The following is a 26,197-nucleotide window of genomic DNA, read 5'->3' on the forward strand; positions in this document are numbered from 1 at the left end:
CGCAGTTCAATGCATGATTCATATAATTCACCAATACATTTCTTTGTAGTCTAAAAAAGATTGCTATCAGGTTGTAATTTACATCTGGCCTGGTACATTGTTTGCTGCCTCTATTCAGGATGCACGGTTTCAGTTTAAATGACTCAATATTCTGGACAAAAATAGACGAATGTAACTAAGGCTGGGATTGTCAATACAGTCAAACTAGCAAGGGCAATGATCACCTGTCATAACATGGCTAATAGGCTAGCTTATCTATTTATGTAGAAAACTAAAAACACAGAGCCTAACGTTAGCTGGATAGATAGCTAGATAGCTGCTAGGAGGATGTCATGTCATGCCATTGGAGGAGTGAGGGGGTAAGTGACTGACTTTTTCCCTTCATATCATTTTTCGGTGGCTATACTGTACACAGCTAGAGATGCAGGCGTCATTTGGTTAGCTAGCAAAAACTTGAATGACTGTTATCCAGTTAGCATATCTCTTGCATTAGCAAATTCACTCTGGCTAGCTACTGTACTCCGATATCAGAGCACTCTCATCCCAGTGTGCCAGCGCACAGAACAACTGATGAATTTACAAATGTGCAACACCCAACACCCGCTGAATATGACCGGTGTCAGTACACAGACAAAAAAAGTAATAGTTTGTCAAGAACGCTCTAGATAACATGTAAACAGCAAATTGGTGAAGTGAATTGGCAGCTCTGCTACGGCGAGCAAAATGGTCAGAGTGAGGTGTTCTCTCATTTGTGTTTGGAAGTAGCTTGCTAGTAAGCTAGCCAACTTTAGCCAGTTAGCTTGGGTGCTTGGTTGGGACAAGCATGAATTGGCAGACAAGCTGCAGAAGGACGAGGAGGCTACAATTCCCCATCGTTTACCAGTGCAATTTTGACTGAAAAAGTTAGAAATGGTATATCTAATGTTCCTTCGTTAGAGTTTAGCTCATCTTGCTCTGGCTAGCATTAGTTGTTGATATTGTTGATGTGCATAACTGAGGGCAAGAGAGCCTACCTTTTCATGGTTGTTTGATCTATAGGACTGTACAGTTCCCAAATGTAAGAGGTGGTGTTTACATATTTGCAGAAATCCATTCAGGTGTATTTTGTGGCTTTTGGCGAATGCGTTCTCATGATCTAAAGTCGCGCTGTTGCAACTGCCTGTAAACACAGAGTCAAGTTCAAATTGAATGATGGCAGGCCCCTGTGGCAAATGGCTTGTTTGTATAAAGGCCTACTGCAGCTCTAAATTGGCTATAGCGCACCGGAAAAATGCCAAGGGGGTGAATACTTTCGCAAGTCATTTTATGTTGCTATCAAATTTTCACATGCCTTACTATACGTAATTTCCAAACATTCTAAGAATTCATGAAAATGTGAAAATGACCATATCTATGTGATCACTTGTCAGAATTCTTTTATTTAAAGTGTAATATTCTTCTTGGGGGTGTGTATGAACAGATTGTAATAAGATGTCATATTACTTCTGCAAATTATTTTTGATGGTGTTCAGGAAGAATTTTATGCATTTTTCTCCATATTCCATCCAGTTTGCTTTATTTTTGTAACAGATTACATAAGATCGTTCTTGAATAAGTTCCTCCGGTTGTTTTCCCCTCTAACTTGTTTTGTATCTCTGTAGTACTGTAACGGTCGTCGTAGTAAGTGAACCAAAGCGCAGCGGGTTGAGTGCTCATTATCTATATTTATTTAGAACACTTAAGAAAACAAAACAAGAAAACGTACGAACGAACAGGATTACAGGCTAAACACAGCTATGCAATCACAACTTCCCACAAAGGGACAGGTGAAAACAGGCTACCGAAGTATGACTCTCAATCAGCAACAACGATGTACAGCTGTTCCTGAGCTGTTCCTGAGAGCCATACCAGGCCAACACAAAGAAATACACAACATAGATAGATCCTAGAATACGAAACATAGAACAAAAACCCCGGAATACTCTAAACAAACACCCCTCTACATAAACACATATACTAACACATAAAACAAATACCCCCCTGCCACGTCCTGACCAAACTACAATAACAAATAACCCCTTTACTGGTCAGAACGTGACAAGTACCATTTTTATGCTCCATACCCTTGTTAGTCTTGTTTATTTAGACAGAAACTGCTTTTTCTTTACTGAAGAATATTGAATTGAAGGACCTCTGAAGGTACATTTAAAGGTATCCCACACAATACGGGGATTTGCTGAACCTATATTGTACTGGGAAAATTCTGTTATTAATTATTTTGTCTTAGTTGAGAACAAATTGTCCTCCAGTAGAATTTGATTACATTTCCAACATCCCCGTCCAAGTAGAAATTCTGCAGGAGTTATGTGAAGGCCAATTAGATGATGGTCTGATCTCATTCTGTCTCCTATCAATACTTTTTAAAACATTTGATGCAAGAGAGAAAGAGACAAGAAAGTACTCAAGACGACTAGCTTGATTAAGTCTCCTCCATGTATATCTAACAAGGTCAGGGTTTTTTAGTCTCCAAATATCCACTATTTCTAATGTGTCCATAATATTTGTGATTTCCTTAAGGGCACGATTATAGTTTGTAGAGTGATTTCCTTTACAGTCCATTGACGTACTTAACACTGTGTAATAATCTCCCACCATACGGATTTGATCGTTTGTTGCCTGTAAACTCAATAGATTATCAATATTTTAGAAGAAGTGTGGATCATCCTGATTTGGACCATATAGATTAATGAGACAAATCTGATTTTCATCCACTTTCATATCCAAATGGGTCCACCTTCCTTGCAGATCATTCCTGACTGTTTTCACATTCGGTTCAACATTTTTGTTAATTAGTATCATCACACCCTTTGAGTTCCTTTGTCTACGGCAGGAAATTATTTCCCCGCCTTCATCTTAAGATGTAGAGTGAGTTTCCTGTAAACAGTATATTTAATATTCCTTTTATTTTAGCCACGTAAAGTCGGATCGTCTTTCCTTATAATCTGCTAAACCGTTGCAATTATAAATAGCTATACTTATTTCATCCCTTACCATAACTAGATGCTATTCTCAGTCTAAATTGACCATAATCAGTGGCTGTAAAATTACTGCCATAAGAGGTATCATGACAGTCAAAAACAGATTTCAAATGTCTGATGTTTAGATTTCAAGAAACAGGTTCTAGCAATTTTTATGGCTGAGTGGCTGAGTGTAAACATGTAAACTAAGACATACAAAAGATAGACAAACAAGAAACATATTGAATTATAGAAAGTTAGACAATAGAGAGGGAGAGAAGACAGAGAGATCAAGTGTGTATGTATCTGTGAGTGTAAACGAGCATGTAATTGAGTGTCATAGTGTTCAGATATTTTACAGTCCCCAGAGCCATTAAATTCTACAGCCCCCTAAAAGGAAGCGATTCCCAAACCTTCCATAACAAAGCCATCACCTACAGAGAAATGAACCTGGAGAAGAGCCCCCTAAGCAAGCTGGTCCTGGGGCTCTGTTCACAAACACAAACAGACCCCACAGAGCCCCAGGACAGCAACACAATTAGACACAACCAAATCATGAGAAAACAAAAATATAATTACTTGACATATTGGAAAGAATTTACAAACAAAACTGAGAAAAGTAGAATGCTATTTGGCACTAAACAGAGAGTACACAGTGGCAGAATACCTGACCACAGTGACTGACCCAAAATTAAGGAAATCTTTGACTTTTTACAGACTCAGTGAGCATAGCCTTGCTATTGAGAAGGCAGACACTGCGCACAAAATCAGGTGGAAACTGAGCTGCACTTCCTAACCTCCTGCCAAATGTATGACCATATTAGAGACACATATTTTCCTCAGATTACCAAGACCCACAATGAATTCAAAAACAAATCACATTTTGATTAACTCCCATATCTATTGGGTGAAATACCACAGTGTGCAATCACAGCAGCAAGATGTGGGACCTGTTGCCACAAGAAAAGGGCAACCAGTGAAGAACAAACACCATTGTAAATAGCATTTATATTTATTTTCCCTTTTGTACTTTAACTATTTGCACATATGACATTTGAAATGTCTTTATTCTTTTGGAACTTTTGTGAGTAATGTTTACTGTTATTTTTTTATTTATCTATTTCACTTGCTTTGGCAATGTAAACATATGTTTCCCATGCCAATAAAGCACTTGAATTGAGAGAGACCCTCATTGTGTGACACCACTGACTGAGCTTTCACTGCTCATTATATTGTGTTCAATCATTGAGCAGCCAGGGTGATGACTGTTTATTTACATGCAGCAGCAGGAATGGCAGCCATTTGGCAGTTTGGGCCAGGGTCTAAAACCCTCCCACATTGTGCTACATGATCCCACTCTGTACCCTGCTCAAGTTGACTCAGTCTCACACACTGGAGTGCACAGAGACTTCTCTATCTAATCTACACATTCACACTTCCCAAACACCTCTAATTCAAACATCCCATCTCATACCCTCTCTCGCACGCGCTCACACACAGACACGACTCCAAAAGTATCCACATGAAAAAATATATTTATTACAGCATCAGCTACTTGTTCCATCATAATTACACATCCATGCAAATTCAGCCACCATTGCACAACAGAAGTGGGAGGACATTGTTAATAACAGCTACCTGTAAGAGACTCTTGCCCCGCTCATTAAAAAGAAGGGTAGGCTATATTCTCCTATGCCAAAGTTTGTTCCACCTCCAAAGACACAAGGCTTCTCCATGACTAGGTATCAGGTGCTAGTTACAACTGGTCAAATCAGACCACCACTGCCTAGACAAACAACGTTACAACACTTTTCGTGAGAGATGTCTTAAACACCAGTGATGGACCATCCGTGCATTTGACATGCAACATGAAAAGCAGGTGAAGCATTCCAAGTATTAGAGGGCTGGTCTGCATTTCAACAATACTGAAAGGCCAGAGTACACACAGCAATACAAACACACAGGAGGGCTTGGTGCTAAACTAAAACTGCACACATCCATAAAACAAAGAGGCAAGTCATTCAGCAGTATGGCAATAGAGGACATCACATGCAGATGCACAATATGTCTGATTGCTGAACAGAAGGTCAGATCCAGACATGAAGCAGGGAGCAGCATTGCAATCCAAGGGAAACAACAGAGACAGAGCAGAACACAAGTGACACTTTGTGGCAAGAAGCTGGTCCTCTGCTAAACAGCCCACAAGAAAAGAGAGCGAGCGAGAGCAAGACAAGACAGACGTCTCCAAGACAAGGCATAGAACTTCAACTACAAGGCATAACATGCAACTACACATCGTAACTAACACTCTGGAGGAATTACCCAATAGTTTATACTAAACATTTTACACATATAATTTGGTCTAGCACTTGAATGGACCACTCCTAAGGGAGGAATTATGACGGCACTTCAGGGTCTTAATAAGTGGAAAGCTTTAGTTGCCACTGAGACAGACATCAAAACACAATGACCATAATCAGTTACATAGTCCTTCACCAACATATATGACACAAAACCAGTGATAAACAAGTCTTTGAACATAATAAAACATGGGTGAAAAAAATACAATATAAATACAAAATCAATTGATAAAAAAAACCCCCAAAAAAACTTGCTAGTACTTCAATCCAGCATTGAGAAAAATGGACAATAATCCTCATTCTATTCACAAAGCTCTGAAATGTCAAGAATTATATATTTTGCTTATGTCTCCCTCAAAAGCTGGATCCACACAGTAGTTTTTAAACTTTTAACTCCATTGATAAATTAAGTGCGCTGAACAAGTCACCAGGCTTCCTTCCCTCTGGTGGTCTTAAATAATGTAAACAAGACATTGACACCCTTGCTGCACGATGCCCAACTTGCACAATGCTTGTTTCTCACTTATAAGGGCAATGATGCATGCCATGCATATAGCACAAACACCTCAGGTCAAGGCTACTCTAGGAATAAAACAGAAGGTATGGGACTGCTGCTGGAAGCCATGCTGCAGCCTCTCACCACTACACACTGCACTTTCACTAGCCATGATCTAACACCATGACAATCACTAAACACAGAGGACATTGAGCATGAGAATTCGACCTTATTGAAAATATGCTGACACAGTATATAGATGGTAGAATCATGAACAGGAGGATATTGTATCAAGTGGTTTTACAGATTGTTACAATTGAGACCTGCATTGGTTACCATTGAAACAGAAAGGAAAGTTCCCCACGGGTACATTCAAGGCACTTCGACATTGGGCAGAGAGGAAATCATAAAAGGTCACTATTGCAAACAATATAAATAATACTAATTGTAGGATATGTGCAAGGAGCAGGTTACAGAATATCTAAAATACATATACTGTATGTATACTGTAGTCAGGGGACATGGAAGACTAGAGAAAAAGGCTATAGAGAGCCTGGGCCGGTTACACGGAGGTGATTATGTAAAATGGGTTAATGGATGATGATATGGCTGAAATTGTCCAACTATACAGTAAAATAAGGACCTGAGGAAGGTACTCATTAGTGACAGTATACAATAATGTAATAGTGATGGGGTGAATGACCTTGTTGACAGTGCCCAGGAGAGGGTAGGTTACAGTATGTTGATTGGTGAAGCTGGAATATTGACTATGCAGCTTCATGTTTACTATCACTGTGATAAAAGGTTTTGTGTTATTTATTGTTGCAGGTTATGGAGGCTTTACTGAAATAGGTGATTGGAGTTTACTGTACTGGATATTGATGGAATGCAGTTATTGGTGAGCCTTCACAACATTGGAGAGTGAGGAGCAGATTAGCTTCAGCTAATTACTATTGATAGTGTACTAAGTAGTCATTAAAGTTGAAGTGCCATTCTTTGCCACTCACTCCGTGGCCATCTGCTCAATGTGGTCGCTCAACAGCTTGTACTGCTCTGTAAGAGAGAGAAACGGAGAGCTCTTTTCAATCAAAACCACTAAGCACGTTTTTCCAGTTATAAATACATTAGTCTCAGAAAGCCTGTCTCCCCAACGGGCTCAGGAGAGGCAAAGGTGGAGGCATGACCCGCCTAACAGGCGCTCCTTAAAACCCACCAGCTTCACCCGGAAGCCAGCCGCACCAATGTGTCGGAGGAAACACCGTTCAACTGGCAACCGGGGTCAGCCTGCAGGCGCCCGGCCCCCCACAAGGAGTCACTAGGGCGCGATGAGCCAAGTAAAGCCCACCGGCCAAACCCTCCCCTAACCCGGACAGCGCTGGGCCAATTATGCGCCTCCTATGGGACTCCCGGTTGTGGCACAGCCCGAGAATGAACCCGGGTCTGTAGTAACGGCTCTAGCACTGCGATGCAGTGCCTTAGACTGCTGCGCCACTCAGGAAGCCCCTACTAATATTTTTTTTATACGTTTAAAACAGTTTGAACAGTTTAAACAGGTGAAACAAAGTAAATTATATGAAAAGATCTTATTGACGTGAGGAAGGTTGGTTCATGTAGGGGTACCTTCATTTAGGTTCCCAATGACCGCTTGCTTCTTCAGGAAGTCATTGCAGAGTTTCTTACTGAGCCCAAAAGCCAGCATGTTGTGAGTGAATGTCCTGAAAACAGACACTAAGAGGTAACTGACCATGAGATACAGTATACGAACCATGCCGATTCCTCTCCTCCTCAGATGGAATGTTACTTAGAAGTTGTTTTTTTGTCCATAGTCATGAGTATGTCACCTCACTCACCCCAGCTGGCCAAAGGCAATATTCTCGTCGACTTTAGAGCTGTCATCTTTCTCTTCCTGGGTCATATGACACCACTTCTCTCTGGAGAAAGATAAGAGCAGAGAGAAGTTAGGGGTCAAGGTCTCCAAGTTTACTTCTGACCTTCTACCCACACCAAAACAACAAACATCATTGGAATGAGATGAAAATAGCAAAACATGAAAACTTTTTCAAAGGCAAACACGTCAAACTAAAGCGATGGCATGCTGGATATTGCGTGTTAGATTGCGGTTCTCTCTCTGATTGGGGAACAGAGAAACATGTCTGTCCAAAAGCTTTGGGAAGCTTTATACCCAGTGTAGTCATACATATGTAGTCATATGTACAACTAAGAAAACAAAATGACCTTTTTTTATTTTAGCAGGGAGTCACCATTGAGACCAGTGTCTCTTTTTCAAGGGAGCCCTGCATATACAATTTAATAGAACCAAAAAATTGAATACAATATAAAACAAGTAAAATACAGCACGACACAAATTTAACAGATAAATATACACAAAACACAATCAACTAAAACAAACACATTCTTCATTATAAAATTCCTCTGTCCACTCTCTAAACTGCCCCAGGGACACTAAGGCTGTGTGTAAGGCTTTTGGGAGATTATTCCAAATATATGGAGAAGAAAAACTAAAGGCTGATTTACCTAACTCTGAAGACACCACATGAGTCTCCAGAGTTAACCAACCCTGTGAACAGGATTGATAACTTGACCTGATCAGCACCACACCATCACACACCCATCCACTCACACTCATACACACACATAGAAGGCACAGGAGGATTTCTGAAATAAATAATACAATAAACTGAATGCTTAGCATTTGATGGGCTGCTACAGTAATTAATGACAATACCCATGGAGAAGAACATAGCTATTAAGTGCTACAACACATCGTTCTACTTTAATGTGTTTGTCATAACAATTGTCATGCTCATTGTGGCTCAGTAAGACAGCATTCAGCGTGCAGTGGAATAAGACTTAACAGTATCACTTTGTAATAACTCCACATAATAAAGCATTTATAATGGGTTAGTAAATCATTTATTCATCATTTATTAATCATTGCTCCATTAATAAGGCTTTACTATGGGTCCTTATAAACCATTTATTAATCATTAGTTAAGTATTTTGGCATGGCCTCATCTGCAGTGTGGGCTATTTATAGTTTATAAATGTTTTGAGTGACCAGTGGAATTTCTCACCAAAAGATGGACATGCCATTGATAGACATTCCAGCAGTAGGTCTCACTAATAGATTTTTTTGAAATTCAAAATCAAATAGCTAAATGATCCTCGGTATGACCTTAAAACAATTCCATATAGCTTAGTAATATCCTTCACCCGGCTTAGACTCTGATGTGATATTTTTAAAGATATTGGGATAGTTCAGCAAAATAATGTATTCCAATATTTGTTTCCTTAGCTCGTAAGCAGTCTATGGACGGCTCTTAATCTCTTGTGGACAGATTCTGCATGTTAACCAAATAATCTGTAGTGAAGAGATGGAATGCGTAGGATAACGAGCTGCAGTAGTCCTGGTGTTTGGGTTTTCATCACTGATTATTTGGACGTACCAGGATTTGGCGAAGACGGTGCTTTAACTTTGACAGCTTCACATTGTGGTGAAATGAACAGCAAGGGGGTGGGGGCAGACAGTTTCCTTTTGCAAACCACAACTCCCAATTTCTAACATGTATGGACCCTGAATTTTATCACGCAGCTGACCAAATTACACAGGATTTTAGTTCTAGGTTAACCGAGATTCTAAACTGGGTGGTTCGAGCCCTGAATGCTGATTGGCTGAAAGCCGTGCTATATAAGACCATATACCACGGGTATGAGAAAATATTTTTACTGCTCTAATTACGTTGGTAACCAGTTTATAATAGCAATAAGGCACCGTGGGGGTTTGTGGTCTATTTCCAATATATCACGGCTAAGGGCTGTATCCAGGCACTCCGCGTTGCGCCTAAGAACAGCCCTTAGCTGTGGTATATTGGCCATATACCACACCTGCTCTGGCCTTATTGCCTAATTAGACTGCTCTAAGGGGTGACTGCAATCCATACTTTTGGTAGAAAAGTCACTGCCAAGAAACGCTTATAGCATTTTCAGACTGAAAACATTATTTTACTCAGCATAGTGTGTCCGAAGTTACACATAACATTATTACAACAGTGTGACTGTTTTGGAATAACATTTATTATATTTTCTTAAACACCCTCTGTATTGTGTGCTTATTGTTAAACCATAGATACACTACATGGCAAAAGTATGTGGACACCCCTTCAAATTAGTGGATGCAGCTATTTCAGCCACACCCATTGCTGACAGGTGTATAAAATCGAGCACACAGCCATGCAATCTCCATAGACAAATTTTGGCAGTAGAATGGCCCATACTGAAGAGCTCAGTGACTTTCTACATGGCACCGTCATAGGATGCCACCTTTCCAACAAGTGAGTTCGTCAAATTTCTACCCTGCTAGAGCTGCCCCGGTCAACTGTAAGTGCTGTTATTTTGAAGTGGAAATGTCTAGGAGAGAAAATGTCAAAGCCACCAAGTGGTAGGCCACACAAGCTCACAGAACGGAACCGCCAAGTGCTGAAGCACGTAGCGTGTAAAAATGGTCTGTCCTCGGTTGCAACACTCACTACAGAGTCCCAAACTGCCCCTGAAAGCAATGTCAGCACCAGAACTGTTCGTCTGGAGCTTCATGAAATAGGTTTCCATGGCCTAGCAGCCACACACAAGCCTAAGATCACCATGCGCAACGCCAAGCATCGGCTGGCATGGTGTAAAGCTTGCCGCCATTGGACTCTGGAGCAGTGGAAACGCGCTCTCTGGAGTGATGAATCACCCTTAACCATCTAGCAGTCCAACCGAAGAATCTGTTTTTGGCGAATGCCAGGAGAATGCTACCTACCCCAATGCATAGTGCAAACTGTAAAGTTTGGTGGAGGATGAATAATGGTCTGGGGCTGTTTTTCATGGTTCGGGCTAGGCCCCTGAGTTCCAGTGAAGGTAAATAATGCTACAGCATACAATTACATTCTAGACGATTCTGTGCTTCCAACTTTGTGGCAACAATTTGGGGAAGGCCCTTTCATGTTTCAGCTTGACAATGCCCCCGTGCACAAAGCAAGGTCCATACAGAAATGGTTTTTCGAGATCGGTGTGGAAGAACTTGACTGGCCTGCACAGAGCCCTGACCTCAACCCCATCGAACCCCTTTGTGATGATTTGGAATGTCGACTGAGAGCCAGGCCTAATCGCAAAACATCAGCACCCAACCTCACTAATGCCCTTGTGGTTGAATGGAAGCAAGTCCCTACAGCAATGTTCCAACATCTAGTGGAAAGTCGGGACCAACTCCATATTAATGCCTATGATTTTGGAATGAGATGTTTGACGAGCAGGTGTCCACATACTCTTGTTCTAGGGGCCATTTTGAGACCTTAAGGAGCATCAGGTACTGCTGGAATGTAATTAACTAGGTTACTAACATGTACAAATGTGAGAGTAATGATTAAACTAATTACTAATCCATTGTAAATGCTTTATTACATGGAGTTATTCTAAAGTGCTACAGACTTGGTCGAGAGAAAAAAATGATGTCACATGCAACAGGCCCTACTAAAGAGAAACCCCTCATGCTGCAGATAAGAGAGTGAACATGTCAGCATGCAATCATCTGTGAAAACAGAATACCTAGAATACCTCGCCATCATGAAACTAACAACTCTTTTAAAACCCTGCTTCATGCTCGAGACAAATGTATTCATCCATGAAATAAACCCAAACAAACAGAAATAACAACAACCAGACAAACAAGAAGTGCATAAGTAAACGCATGCCTTTCTGATGCTCGACAAGCACGCAGTAAACCTTGTGGCACTTATGACAAGTAATGCCCGCACCATGATCAAAATTAGGAAAATCGTATGCAATCAACATAAATGTGTATTAACAAGAGAAACACACTTTTAATTAGTTGTCTAAAATAGACGGCTTTGAGCTATGACAGACACAGTGGATACAGTGAGTGAGAGGAGAGGTTCATGCAGATATCAGTGGACAAGTCAATATGACAGCAACTATCCTACTGCTCCAATGCTGAGCCTATTATTGAACTACAGTACGAGGATCTGCCCTTACCCTGTTCTACTTGTGCTCAGTGAAGCACATCCTGAACAGTGCAAATTAAGCCTACGGCTCTTTCTAGATTGTCTCTCACTCTAAGTCACAATGTTGAGCATCCATCTGTTCCTTTCTCGGTTCATCCCTTTATTCGTCCTCTCTCTTTTCCCTCTTTCCCTTGTTCCTCGCTTTCCCTCCCTATCTCTCTGTCTACCAGTGTTAGGAGGAGCAGACAGATAGGACAGACCTCTCGTCTTTCTCTTCCTCCGTCCCCCTGCCCGGCAGCAAGGCACAAGGAGACAAAGGGTTAAAGACACATGCAAAGGTTGAGAACAAGAGCTTGGAGAAGAAACTGGTGGCAACAGTCAGGAGCTCAACAGCAGTTTGAGTGAACTACAGACAGGTATACAGTGAGACTTCCTTGAATTCCTCATTTGTGTTGAAACTCATCCCACATTCCCTTACCCCTCATAAATACACACAGACAAGACAAGTGCTCACAAACAAAGAGACAAACCTCCCACCTCTTGAAAATACACCCCACATTCACGCATATGTTTCATTCAACCTATCCATCTATTGCACTCTATTACACACTCCCATTTTATCCTCTGTTCACACTACACAGGCTGTAAGAGGAGCTTTATAGTACCATCCCAGTTTAATGATATAACAGCCGTATCATCTTTCATCTCCCCTGCTGGTACATCAGTCTCTCACCTGGTGGTAGGTGACCTCTTCTTCCTCTCACAGTGGACCGCATCAAAGAACGCTGCATTCCAAAACCTCAACGCATGCCTGTCACCAGAGACACCACAACACATCTATAACACCAACCAGGTAGGACAATAACTCACTACCTCATTGTTATTGTGTGGATTTTAAATCATCTATAAACATAAATGTAAATGAACATCCATCTCATACCAGATGGGTTGCTGTTTCAGGTGTGTGTACAGGTACACCTTCTCATTCTCCACTTTCTTCTTCTCTGGAGGCACAGAGGACACTATAGAGGACACTATAGAGGACAGGCAGAGAGAGCAACTGATAAAGGCAACCCATACTTTGAGGCAAGAGAGGTATAATTTTTCCAGTTGGCAGGTTGGTTATAAGAACATGGAGTTATAAATCAGACTAATACAGGAACAGACTTGCTTGTATCTTAAACTTTTGATGGGTGTGTACCCTACAATCAACAAGAGATGAGATTGACGTACCTGGTGATTTGGGCTTTACCTCGACTGGACTCTCTGCCTCCCTGGGTAGAAAATAGTTGGGAGGAAAAGTCGGTAAATAAACTGACTAAAACCGTGCTTAGAAGAAACATTATTGATTGGTTATTAACAGGAATACATCTCACTCATTCTTTCGAGCGGACGCCCTCAGCTTGCTCTCCAAGCCTCCAAAGAAGCCTTTGACGTCCGTTTTGGCAGCAGAGGAGTTCTTCAGGAGCCGCTCGGCTGCGTCCTTCTTGCCAGACAGCCAGGAGTTGGCCTTATTCAGGTAGGAGTCCATGGCTACAGGCGGCTGCTGCAGCAGCTCAGTGGGGGATGGCTGGAACTTACCTGAGGTGCAGGGAAAAATCATTTTACTATACACCACCATGCCCTAATCATGTTTCCTATTGATTATGAATAGGTACTGCGTAGAGCCTGATAGCAAATGAATAGCATAGTAATAGCAAAGTAATAGCATTATAATAGCATTGTAATAGCACAAATTCTAATACCCCACACATGCAGAGATGCACACATCAATAGTAAGAACAGTCAGCTTAAACTGACTCGGTGGTTATGCTGCAACCACAAAAGGGTACAACCCTGACCGTTGACCCCTCCCCATTAATGTTGGGAAACTGGGAGGAGGCCATGAAGAGAGGGGAGAATAAGTCTCATTTGTGGTTCTAAGCAGGTACACATCTCACCAGTGTGGTAGTAAGTGAAACACATGGTCATGAGGTTTTTAGCTGGACTGTAGTCATCCATCTGATAGCACCTGCAACACACACACACTTATGTAATGGGGATATGATTGTGCAAATAATATTGTACAATGAAATACACCCATTCCCTCATGTGTGACTTAGGTCTAGACAAAGAGCTTTACACACAACACCCACACGTACTTGACCACACACACAAATGTGTTCACATATTGTTCTCCTTCTGAGATGGAGAGCCGAGCCTGGAAGTTGTTTTGTCTTTACAAACTCTTCAGGGAATGAAGCCATTGTGTAAAACCCATCAATACAATGTAGCAGGTGTAGAGCTCAAAGTCTCCAACAAAAATAAATTAAACAGGGAAAAAAGAAGCACTTAACAAAACATGAAACAGTTGAAGTGAAAGAGGGAGTCAGACTTACTCAAAAAGAACAACTGCAAAAGACTGCACCAGCCTGTAGAATGTTGCTTCACTCACACACTTGGAGTTGCAGCGCTGCAAATAAAGCCATGTGTGTTTAGTTACCATAAAACTTAAAATATGTAGCACCAGCAGCGAAGCTGTGCTGATAACTGTGCCATTACTGTGTATATGTGCAGAGACATGCATATCTCTGTGCTTACATACTGGAACTTACCTGTGCACTGACATATCTGGCAAACCACTCCCTGCCCTTGCCATTTTCTCCACTGCACAGCTCCCCAAAGCGAGCCTTCTCCTCCTGGTCAAAGTCCTCCCTGAGAGAAAATAGGTTTATACAGACCCACCTTAAACAGACTCACAGTAACTGAACAAAAATAAAATGCAACATGCAACAATTTCAAAGACTTTACTGATTTACAGTTCATATAAGGAAATCAGTCAATTGAAATAATTTCATGAGTCCCTAATCTATGGATTTCACATGACTGGTAATAGAGATAGGCATCTGTTTGTCAAAGATACACTATACAGTGCATTTGAAAGTACTTTGGCCCCTTGCCTTTTTCCACATTTTGTTACGTTACAGCCTTATTCTAAAATAGATTTTTTTTAAATCCTCATCAATCTACACACAATACCCCATAATGACAAAGCAAAAACAGGTTTAGAATTTTTTTTAAACTGATCTCTCACATTTACATAAGTATTCAGACCCTTTACTGAGTACTTTGTTGAAGCACCTTTGGCAGCCTTGAGTCTTCTTGGGTATGACGCTATAAGCTTGGCACACATGTATTTGGGGAGTTCCTCCCATTCTTCTCTGCAGATCCTCTCAAGCTGTCAGGTTGGATGCGGAGCGTTGCTGCACAGCTATTTTCAGGTCTCTCTGCCTTTATTTCTTGCGCCACCCCAGAAATAACCCCCTTGATAGGTGCCCTGCTACGAAAATCCATGCAGGAAACATTCCACTCTGATATCTTTTTGAGTCTTAACACACGCTAGTTCTGCTCTGCAGACACACCAAAAAAATAAAATACCACTTCTTGTGACTCTCACTGACTCCAAACTTTGTTCCAACACATTCCAGATTTTCCTAGGAGACATTAAAAGGATTCCCCAAGTAGCATTCATCCAAAACCCTGACTCAAAAACGAGTCTAGTAGTTTCCTATTTTCCAACATTGCTTTACTTCTTTTGTTTCCATTTTTCTTTGCCACTGTAACCCACTCATTCTCACTTTCTGTACTATTAGATTCACTCGACTCACTAGGAGTTTCAAACAATGACCTCAGTTTCCGCCAACTAACGTCTACCCTGACATGCACTGTCAACTGTGAGACCTTATATAGACAGGTGTGTGCTTTTCCAAATCATGTCCTATCAATTGAATTTACCACAGGTGGACTCAAATCAAGTTGTAGAAACACCTCAAGGATAATTAATGGAAACAGAATGCACCTGAGCTTAAGGATCTTGAGGGGCAGGCAGGGATCCTGAGTAGCGCAGTGGACTAAATCAAATCAAATTTTAGTTGTCACATGCACCGAATACAACAGGTGTAGAGACCGGTACAGGGTCAATGTGCGGGGGCACCGGTTAATCGAGGTAATTGAGGTAAAATGTACATGTACGTAGAGTTAAAGTGACTATGTATAGATAATAAACAGAGTAGCAGCAGCATAAAAGAGGGGTCTGGGTAGCCCTTTGATTAGCTGTTCAGGAGTCTTATGGCTTGGGGGGTAGAAGCTGTTAAGAAGCCTTTTGGAACTAGACTTGGCGCTCCGGTACCGCTTGCCGTGCGGTAGCAGAGAGAACAGTCTATGACTAGGGTGGCTGGAGTCTTTGACAATTTTTAGGGCCTTCCTCTGATACCGCCTGGTATAGAGGTCCTGGATGGCAGGAAGCTTGGCCCCAGTGATGTACTGGGCCGTACGCACTACCCTCTGTAGTGCCTTGCGGTCGGAGGCCGAGCAGTTGCCATACCGGGCAGTGATGAAACCAGTCAGGATGCTCTTGATGGTGCAGCTGTAGAACCTTTTGAGAATCTGAGGAACCATGCCAAATCTTCAGTCTCCTGAGGGGGAATAGGTGTTGTCGTGCCCTCTTCACGACTGTCTTAGTGTGTTTGGACCATGATTGTTTGTTGGTGATGTGGACACCAAGGAACTTGAAGCTCTCAACCTGCTCCACTGTAGCCCCGTCGATGAGAATGGGGGCCTGTTCGGGTCCTCCTTTTCCTGTAGTCCACAATCATCATCTTTGTCTTGATCACGTTGAGGGACAGGTTGTTGTCCTGGCACCACACGGCCAGGTCTCTGACCTCCCTATAGGCTGTCTCGTTGTTGATCAGGCCTACAACTGTTGCGTCATCGGCAAACTTGATGGCGTTGGAGTCGTGCCTGGCCATGCAGTCATGAGTGAACAGGGAGTACAGGAGGGGACTGAGCACGCACCCCTGAGGGGCCCTCGTGTTGAGGATCAGCATGGCGGATGTGCTATTACCTACCCTCAACACCTGGGGCGGCCCGTCAGGAAGCCCAGGATCCAGTTGCAGAGGGAGCTGTTGAGTCCCAGGGTCTTTAGCTTAGTGATGAGCTTTGAGAGCACTACGGTGTTGAATGCTGTGCTGTAGTCAATGAACAGCATTCTCACATAGGTGTTCCTTTTATCCAGGTGGGAAAGGGCAGTGTGGAGTGCAATAGAGATTGCATCATCTGTTGGAATGGGTCTAGGGTTTCTGGGATAATGCTGTTGATGTGAGCCATGACCAGCCTTTCAAAGCACTTCATGGCTACAGACGTGAGTGCTACGGATCGGTTGTCATTTAGGCAAGTTACCTTAGTGTTCTTGGGCACAGGGACTATGGTGGTCTGCTTGAAACATGTATTACAGACTCGGACAGGGAGAGGTTGAAAATGTCAGTGAAGACACTTGCCAGTTGGTCAGCGCATTCTCGGAGTACACATCCTGGTAATCCGTCTGGCCCTGCGGCCTTGTGAATGTTGACCTGTTCAAAGGTCTTACATTGGCTACGGAGAGCGTGGTCACACAGTCGTCCGGAACAGCTGATGCTCTCATGCATGCTTCAGTGTTACTTGCCTCGAAGCGAGCATAGAAGTAATTTAGTTGTCTGGTAGGCTTGTGTCACTGGGCATCCCGCGGCTGTGCTTCCCTTTGTAGTCTGTAATAGTTTGCAAGCCCTGCCACATCCGATGATTGTCGGAACCTGTGTAGTACGATTCAATCTTTGTCCTGTATTGATGCTTTGCCTGTTTGATGGTTCGTCGGAGGGCATAGCGGGATTTCTTATCAGCTTCCGGGTTAGAGTCCCTCTCCTTGAAAGCGGCAGCTCTATCCTTTAGCTCAGTGAGGATGTTGCCTGTAATCTAAGGCACTGCATCGCAGTGCTAGAGGAGTCTCTCCTGACCCGGGATCGATCCCGGGCTGTATCACAACCAGCCGTGATCGAGAGTCCCATAGGGCGGCACACAATTGGCCAAGTGTCGTCCCGGTTAGGGGAGGGTTTGGCCGGGGTAGGCCTTCATTGTAAATAAGATTTTGCTGTTAACTGACTTGCCTAGTTAAATAAAATTTAAAAAAATACATTGAGTCTCATAGCAAAGGGTTTGAACACTTATGTAAATAAGGTATCTGTTTTTTATTTTAATACAGTTGCAACAAAAAAAATGTAACTTGTTTTCCATTTGTCATTATGAGGTATTGTGTGTAGATTGATGAGGGTGAACATTTCTTTAAATCAATTTTAGAATAAGGCTGTAAGGTAACAACATGTGGAAAACCAAACATTGGCAGTAGAATGGCCTTACTGAAAACCTCATTAACTTTCTACGTGACACCGTCATAGGATGCCACTTTTTCCAAATAGTCAGTTTGTCAAATTTCTGCCCTGCTCGAACTGCCCAATTCAACTGTAAGTGTTGTTATTGTGACGTGGAAACATCTAGGAGCAACAATGGCTCAGCCGCGAAGTGGTAGGGCACACAAGCTCAGACAACAGGACTGCTGAGTGCTGAAGCGTGTTAAAATGTTCTGTCCTCGTTTGCAACACTCATTCCCGAGTTCTAAAATGCCTATGGAAGCAACGTCAACAAAAGAACTGTTCGTCGGGAGCATAATGAAATGGGTTTCCATGGCCGAGCAGCCACACACAAGTCTAAGATCACTATGCACAATGCCAAGCGCTGGCTGTACAGGCCCTCAGGGACAGACCCACACCACCCCACATTCAGAGAATCCAGGGTGTTCTTACTTTCCATGAAACACCTTCTCCACGTAAGCCTTCATGAAGTCCTGATTCTCCACTGCCTCTACCCCAAGCTCTGCACTGTGATTGGACGAGGAGGATGAGCGCCGTGAGTTCCACTGCTGAGAGTGTGGGTCCATGTCATTCTCACTGTCTGCCGACTCTGTGGCATCACTGTCCCCGTCCTCTCCCCCACAAAGGTGGTGGGAGCTGGGCATGGGGGCCAGGGGATCAGGCAACCGTGGCTCCAGGGGAACAATGGAGGCAGGCTCTGGGAACAGCAGCTCAGAGGAGAAAATGTCTGTGTGGAGCAGCGCCCCACTAGGAGGACTTGAAAATGAGGGGGCTGTATCGTCTGAACATGAAGGGATATCAAAGTCTATGAGGTTTTCCACAGCTACCCCCTCCATTGTTGAGGACAGAGAACAGAGATGGCAGAGCTAAAGTAGACAGGAGAAGGCTCTTCAGACGCTCTCATCCACGAGGGGCGCTGTAACAGAATAGACTCAATGCCCACAGACCCAGTGCACGCTGTGAAGAAAGGAGAGAGTGAATTGTTACTTACAACACTCATAGGCCAACTTTAACCAAATAAGAAAATATAATGATGTACAGTAATGCTGTTGATATGACTGTCTGGATATGGACGGATATTGTGTTTCCATCAGTATTGAAGCTGTCCTCTTATACAGCTCTGTATCTAAATGTTGCCCTCTGCCCATTTTTTATAATTGTTTTTTATTTCACCTTTCTTTAACCAGGTAGGCCAGTTCTCATTTACAACTGCGACCTGGCCAAGATAAAGCAAAGCAGTGCGACAAAAACAACACAGAGTTACACATGGGATAAACAAACGTACAGTCAATAACACAATAGAAAATCTCTATACAGTGTGTGCAAATGTAGTAAGATTAGGGAGGTAAAGCAATAAATAGGCCATAGTGGCGAAATAATTACAATTTAGCATTAAGACTGGAGTGATTGATGTGCAGATGATGATGTGCAAGTAGAGATACTGGGGTGCAAAATAGCAAAAAAATAACCATATGGGGATGAGGTAGTTGGGTGGGATATTTACAGATGGGCTGCGTACAGGTGCAGTGATCAGTAAGCTGCTCTGACAGCTGATGCTTATAGTTAGTGAGGGAGATATAAGTCTCCAGCTTCAGTGACTTTTGCAATTCGTTCCAGTCATTGGCAGCAGAGAACTGGAAGGAAAGGCGGCCAAAGGAGGTGTTGGCTTTGGGGATGACCAGTGAAATATACCTGCTAGAGCGCACGCGGGTGGGTGTTGCTATGGTGACCAGTGAGCTGAGATAAGGCAGGGCTTTACCTAGCAAAGACTTATAGATGACCTGGAGCCAGTGGGTTTGGCGACGGATATGTAGCGAGGGCCAGCCAACGAGAGCATACAGGTCGCAGTGGTGGGTAGTATATGGAGCTTTAGTGACAAAACGGATGGCACTGTGATAGACAGCATCCAATTTGCTGAGTAGAGTGTTGGAGGCTATTTCTTCTGAAGTTAAGCCATTTTGCTTCTCTGTCAGGGGAACAGAGTTTTGCCTGCTTTTTGCCCTGATCCTGGATCTGGCAGCTCTGCCAGTCTAACCCCCAGGCTGATGTCTGGTCTGATCCTGGATCTGGCAGCTCTGCCAGTCTAACCCCCTGGCCGATGTCTGGTCTGATCCTGGATCTGGCAGCTCTGCAAGTCTAACCCCCTGGCCGATGTCTGGTCTGATCCTGGATCTGGCAGCTCTGCAAGTCTAACCCCCTGGCTGATGTCTGGTCTGATCCTGGATCTGGCAGCTCTGCAAGTCTAACCCCCTGGCTGATGTCTGGTCTGATCCTGGATCTGGCAGCTCTGCAAGTCTAACCCCCTGGCTGATGTCTGGTCTGATCCTGGATCTGGCAGCTCTGCCAGTCTAACCCCCTGGCTGATGTCTGGTCTGATCCTGGATCTGGCAGCTCTACAAGTCTAACCCCCTGGCTGATGTCTGGTCTGATCCTGGATCTGGCAGCTCTACAAGTCTAACCCCCTGGCTGATGTCTGGTCTGATCCTGGATCTGGCAGCTCTGCAAGTCTAACCCCCTGGCTGATGTCTGGTCTGATCCTGGATCTGGCAGCTCTACAAGTCTAACCCCCTGGCTGATGTCTGGTCTGATCCTGGATCTGGCAGCTCTGCAAGTCTAACCCCCTGGCTGATGTCTGGTCTGATCCTGGATCTGGCAGCTCTACAAGTCTAACCCCCTGGCTGATGTCTGGTCTGATCCTGGATCTGGCAGCTCTACAAGTCTAATCCCCTGGCTGATGTCTGGTCTGATCCTGGATCTGGCAGCTCTGCAAGTCTAACCCCCTGGCTGATGTCTGGTCTGATCCTGGATCTGGCAGCTCTGCCAGTCTAACCCCCTGGCTGATGTCTGGTCTGATCCTGGATCTGGCAGCTCTACAAGTCTAACCCCCTGGCTGATGTCTGGTCTGATCCTGGATCTGGCAGCTCTACAAGTCTAACCCCCTGGCTGATGTCTGGTCTGATCCTGGATCTGGCAGCTCTGCAAGTCTAACCCCCTGGCTGATGTCTGGTCTGATCCTGGATCTGGCAGCTCTACAAGTCTAACCCCCTGGCTGATGTCTGGTCTGATCCTGGATCTGGCAGCTCTGCAAGTCTAACCCCCTGGCTGATGTCTGGTCTGATCCTGGATCTGGCAGCTTTACAAGTCTAACCCCCTGGCTGATGTCTGGTCTGATCCTGGATCTGGCAGCTCTACAAGTCTAACCCCCTGGCTGATGTCTGGTCTGATCCTGGATCTGGCAGCTCTGCAAGTCTAACCCCCTGGCTGATGTCTGGTCTGATCCTGGATCTGGCAGCTCTGCAAGTCTAACCCCCTGGCTGATGTCTGGTCTGATCCTGGATCTGGCAGCTCTGCAAGTCTAACCCCCTGGCTGATGTCTGGTCTGATCCTGGATCTGGCAGCTCTGCCAGTCTAACCCCCTGGCTGATGTCTGGTCTGATCCTGGATCTGGCAGCTCTGCAAGTCTAACCCCCTGGCTGATGTCTGGTCTGATCCTGGATCTGGCAGCTCTACAAGTCTAACCCCCTGGCTGATGTCTGGTCTGATCCTGGATCTGGCAGCTCTACAAGTCTAACCCCCTGGCTGATGTCTGGTCTGATCCTGGATCTGGCAGCTCTACAAGTCTAACCCCCTGGCTGATGTCTGGTCTGATCCTGGATCTGGCAGCTCTGCAAGTCTAACCCCCTGGCTGATGTCTGGTCTGATCCTGGATCTGGCAGCTCTACAAGTCTAACCCCCTGGCTGATGTCTGGTCTGATCCTGGATCTGGCAGCTCTGCAAGTCTAACCCCCTGGCTGATGTCTGGTCTGATCCTGGATCTGGCAGCTCTACAAGTCTAACCCCCTGGCTGATGTCTGGTCTGATCCTGGATCTGGCAGCTCTACAAGTCTAACCCCCTGGCTGATGTGTGGTCTGATCCTGGATCTGGCAGCTCTGCAAGTCTAACCCCCTGGCTGATGTCTGGTCTGATCCTGGATCTGGCAGCTCTACAAGTCTAACCCCCTGGCTGATGTGTGGTCTGATCCTGGATCTGGCAGCTCTGCAAGTCTAACCCCCTGGCTGATGTCTGGTCTGATCCTGGATCTGGCAGCTCTGCAAGTCTAACCCCCTGGCTGATGTCTGGTCTGATCCTGGATCTGGCAGCTCTGCAAGTCTAACCCCCTGGCTGATGTCTGGTCTGATCCTGGATCTGGCAGCTCTACAAGTCTAACCCCCTGGCTGATGTCTGGTCTGATCCTGGATCTGGCAGCTCTACAAGTCTAACCCCCTGGCTGATGTCTGGTCTGATCCTGGATCTGGCAGCTCTGCAAGTCTAACCCCCTGGCTGATGTCTGGTCTGATCCTGGATCTGGCAGCTCTACAAGTCTAACCCCCTGGCTGATGTCTGGTCTGATCCTGGATCTGGCAGCTCTGCAAGTCTAACCCCCTGGCTGATGTCTGGTCTGATCCTGGATCTGGCAGCTCTACAAGTCTAACCCCCTGGCTGATGTTGTCTGACTGAAAGACTGGGGATATTATTGAGATAAGGAGGACTCTTATATAATACAGGATTGAGACAGTTGGACTGTAACCCAGCATTAGTGAACACACGCACAAAACACGCCGTAAGGTTTTATAAAAGTAAGAAAATAAAGAAATATGGCCATTCATGTTGCCCATTTTTCACACAAAACACACACAACCCCTTTCCAATTGTTCATGTCAAATGAATGAACTATAGCTCACTCTGTTGAAACCTGAACATACCTCGGTCCTTGTGATAAAGCTGTGAGAAAGAAAAAGAGTTGTGAGATTTCACTCTTGACATTTTGGTGCATTTGATGTTAGCTAAAATAGGCCTTATCTGACTTGTTCTCAAAATGTCAAGAGTGAAATCTCACAACTCTTTTTTTCTCTCACAGCTTTATCACAAGGACCGAGGTGAGCTGAGCTGAGTGAGAAAAAGCAGGTTTCTCTGTGGTTGTGGTTCCCACTGCAGTACTAACGGCACGGCAGAATCACCTTCCAGATAAGCCATTGGCCTATGCACCGAGCCCCCCCTAGCTGCCCTCCGAGTGAGGGGGAGACCTTCAGTTGAGCTCAGGAAATCTCAGCGGTGAGTGCACAGGCTGCAGTATTTCTGCTTCCCGAGCAAGAGAACAGGCCCCCAGTCCTGCCCAACCACCCACACACTCTCCCTCAGGGGATTGAGCATAGAGGACGGGGATGGGGGGCTTTTCATCACAATGATGGGATACTGAAAAGCTTGAGTAAGTAGGTCTACTGGATTTATGACTTGAGAGATGTGAGGGGGGGGGGGGGGGGTTGTAGAAAGATACTGCATTGCATTGATCCATGTGTACGATCCAGGCTGTAATACGTACATATACTGTAGACAGGATCTGGTACCTAGTTTTATATTGCAGACAAACACATCTCATCTTCATTTGTATTACCAAAATCAATATCTAGGTGTATCTCTTCCATCGTCAACTAATATCTAGTTTCCAACAATCTAAAGTGGTCATTACATAAATTGTGGCATTGTTCTATTATGAGGTCTTGTTATCATGTAAAATATGCCCTTGCAAACATTAATGTGAGGGCATGACACATAAAAGCCATGTTATACAAATGTTCCCATGTTCACCCTAGGAAATATTAGTCAGTAGGCTAGTCTCTCCACAGCCATCATCCAAGCAACATACTCTATGTGATAGACTGAGTAGAGGAAACATCTTGTCAATTCAGTGTGGATGATATCATTTTCTGATTTTCTTCCTTCAGTCCTCACTGGCATTCTAAAATTACATCTCATGGCCTGCAGACCAGGAACTGAAGTCTTGCTTTCTTGGAGTGTCCTCCCTATAATATCTTAGCTATAAAATCTAAATGTTCCTTACCCCAGTGTAGGAGGGCTGTTGTCCAGTCCAGACGCCTGACTGTCCTGACTCAAGCCGGACTTTGAGAGGAGGGTGAACTGGTTCAGTCATATCTAATCACAGGCATTTGGACACTTGAATGTCCATGTAGGCTGCCCCTCTCTTCCATGGGAGTGGACTAGCAACATAGATAACACTGACTGAGTGCATAACTAAACATTTCACACTGAAGGGAATGTGAGAGAGAAGAGGCTGATGACTGATAAGGGAGGTTTGGAATCTTGTTTCGTTATGCCTTGCTGCTAGTGCTATGGCTGGATGCTGTATATATTATCTGACCTAACATGACATGGACACAGCTAGTTCAGAGAGAAAAAGGCAGTCTAAAATAAATGACTTAGAGGACATGCATTACTCACTCCAATTTGGTAGGCAAAATTCGGTTTTCTTTGCAAAGTAGGCATTTCACATAGCTCATTGTTCTTTTCACATGGCTGTTTGTTTCTCTGGTGCATCATCTCACAACAACTTGAATCTGAAGCAGAGAAAACATGTCAGTCTTCCAAGCTCCCATTTTTTGTCCAAGAATCAATCAAGTATGATACCCAACAAACATGTCCTGCTGGAGACCAAAATCCCTATATTATAAACGAGTTTTTCCAAATAAGTCAAACCCTCCTCCCCTTCATGACCTTTATCAAACAAGGTCACTTAAAATAGAGCTACCATGGCGACAACCGAAGATAAGCTGTTAAGACCACTTGGACACAACAGCAAAGCAGGAGCCAGAAGAGACAACAGTCACTGTGTAAATGACCATATAAATATTAACAGGAAGTTCTCTTCCATGTGCAGTTCCAGATAAAACCAAAGACAGCCCCAACGCCAAACAAAACCAATGAGTAGCCTATTATGAGTAAGCTTCATCCCTAACACCAGCCTGCTCCTACTAGTACTTTTAACTGGTGTATGAAATGTGCTCTCTATAAATAAAGTTATTATACATGAGTAAAATAAAAACAACACATTTCCAACCTGATACAGCAATGACACTTTTATCAAAGATAGAGCTAGTTAGAGTGACACTGCATCGAAACGATGTATCATTGTTTTGGGCAAAATGCAGTAGCTACTTTCCCATCAGTAAGGCTACATTGTTGTTATTGCCAATATGTGTGTACGAGGTAAGCTTCCAGAACAACATGCTTGATCGTAAGAACAGTCAAGTAGGCCTAGTAGTCTGGGGGGAAAAAAACATAAAAACGACTTATATTTTCATTCTGAATTCAACCATTACCTCAGTAACGTTAACTTGAAAGCAAGGAGACTAGATCTCTTTTCAGGAAATAGATCGAATACTGTAAACAACACCCATTAGGTTAGGCTACAGTATGGTGGTTTACTCGTATATTTAGTGCTCCATTTTTTTTTTAAACACGCACTTCAGAGGGATAGCCCATGTTACTCAGCCAATAAACATATATCGGGTTGCCAGTGCCTGCCAGTGCCTGCCAACACCACCACCACTTGACATCTCCAGCAATCTGATGATGAATGACAGACATCTAGTAGGCCTACAGTGTGAAATCGAAATAAGATTGTATATGGCATGTCAATAAAACACACCAAATTACAAGCGTATGTCGAGAACTTGATTATATAAAAACATATGATATAATAACAGTACATTTCCTTTACAGTTGTACGTACATGAAATGTCCCAGGCTGATGAGGGGTTTAGTCTTCCCTGTATGCGTCGGAGCCTGCTCACTTCAGCAGTCTCAAAACAGGCATGCGCAATCAAGCACGACTGTAAAGTGGGGGTGGGGAACCCAATGACGTCACGAAGTATCCCGTTCATGTCGTCTCGAGAACTCGGGCCCTCCAAGTTAAAATGTGTTAAAAATTAACGTAAGTTATTTGCGTAGAGCTTCTTATTGGTTGATTCTCATATATCCTTAGTGGGAAACTGGAATCTTTTTTTCCACAACAAGTAAGCAAGTCAGAAGTTTTCGAGTTACCGACTTTTTTACGTTTTTGTTGTTGTTTCTGACAGACTATGAACACGGAAGTTGATGTTTGACTCCGCCTGGGTCCATGCTATTGGGATCATTGGGACGTCCCAACTCTGTCGTGGCCCCATTTAACTTGACGTTCAAAATGGTTAAGATAATGGTAAAGGTTACGTAATGGTTGTGGTTAACGTTAGAGTACGGACGTCCCAATGATCCCAGATAGAACTAACAACA

General features: G+C 43.8%; 1 protein-coding gene across 5 annotated transcripts; it reads right to left on the bottom strand.

Annotated features, from left to right (window-relative positions):
* Window positions 1-4,511: 4,511 nt before the first annotated feature.
* On the bottom strand, window positions 4,512-25,757 carry kiaa0513 (KIAA0513 ortholog). Of its 5 annotated transcripts, none has more exons than XM_029696236.1 (15): window positions 25,659-25,757; window positions 24,368-24,483; window positions 19,264-19,306; window positions 18,523-19,047; window positions 14,467-14,566; window positions 14,251-14,324; window positions 13,813-13,883; window positions 13,249-13,453; window positions 13,106-13,146; window positions 12,813-12,906; window positions 12,606-12,683; window positions 12,133-12,159; window positions 7,703-7,783; window positions 7,473-7,567; window positions 4,512-6,905 (listed from the first exon to the last, which is right to left on the bottom strand). In XM_029696236.1, exons 4-15 carry the CDS (start codon window positions 18,924-18,926, stop codon window positions 6,856-6,858), a joined length of 1,320 nt encoding a protein of 439 aa, XP_029552096.1. In that variant the 5' UTR covers window positions 18,927-19,047; window positions 19,264-19,306; window positions 24,368-24,483; window positions 25,659-25,757; the 3' UTR covers window positions 4,512-6,855. The 5 variants fall into 5 exon arrangements, with proteins under 5 accessions (XP_029552096.1, XP_029552093.1, XP_029552094.1 ...); XM_029696233.1 differs by lacking the exon at window positions 19,264-19,306 and adding an exon at window positions 23,970-24,126; XM_029696234.1 differs by lacking the exon at window positions 19,264-19,306.
* Window positions 25,758-26,197: the final 440 nt, after the last annotated feature.

The sequence above is a fragment of the Salmo trutta genome, chromosome 17 (assembly GCF_901001165.1).
Source record: "Salmo trutta chromosome 17, fSalTru1.1, whole genome shotgun sequence".
NCBI classification, from domain to species: Eukaryota; Metazoa; Chordata; class Actinopteri; order Salmoniformes; family Salmonidae; genus Salmo; species Salmo trutta.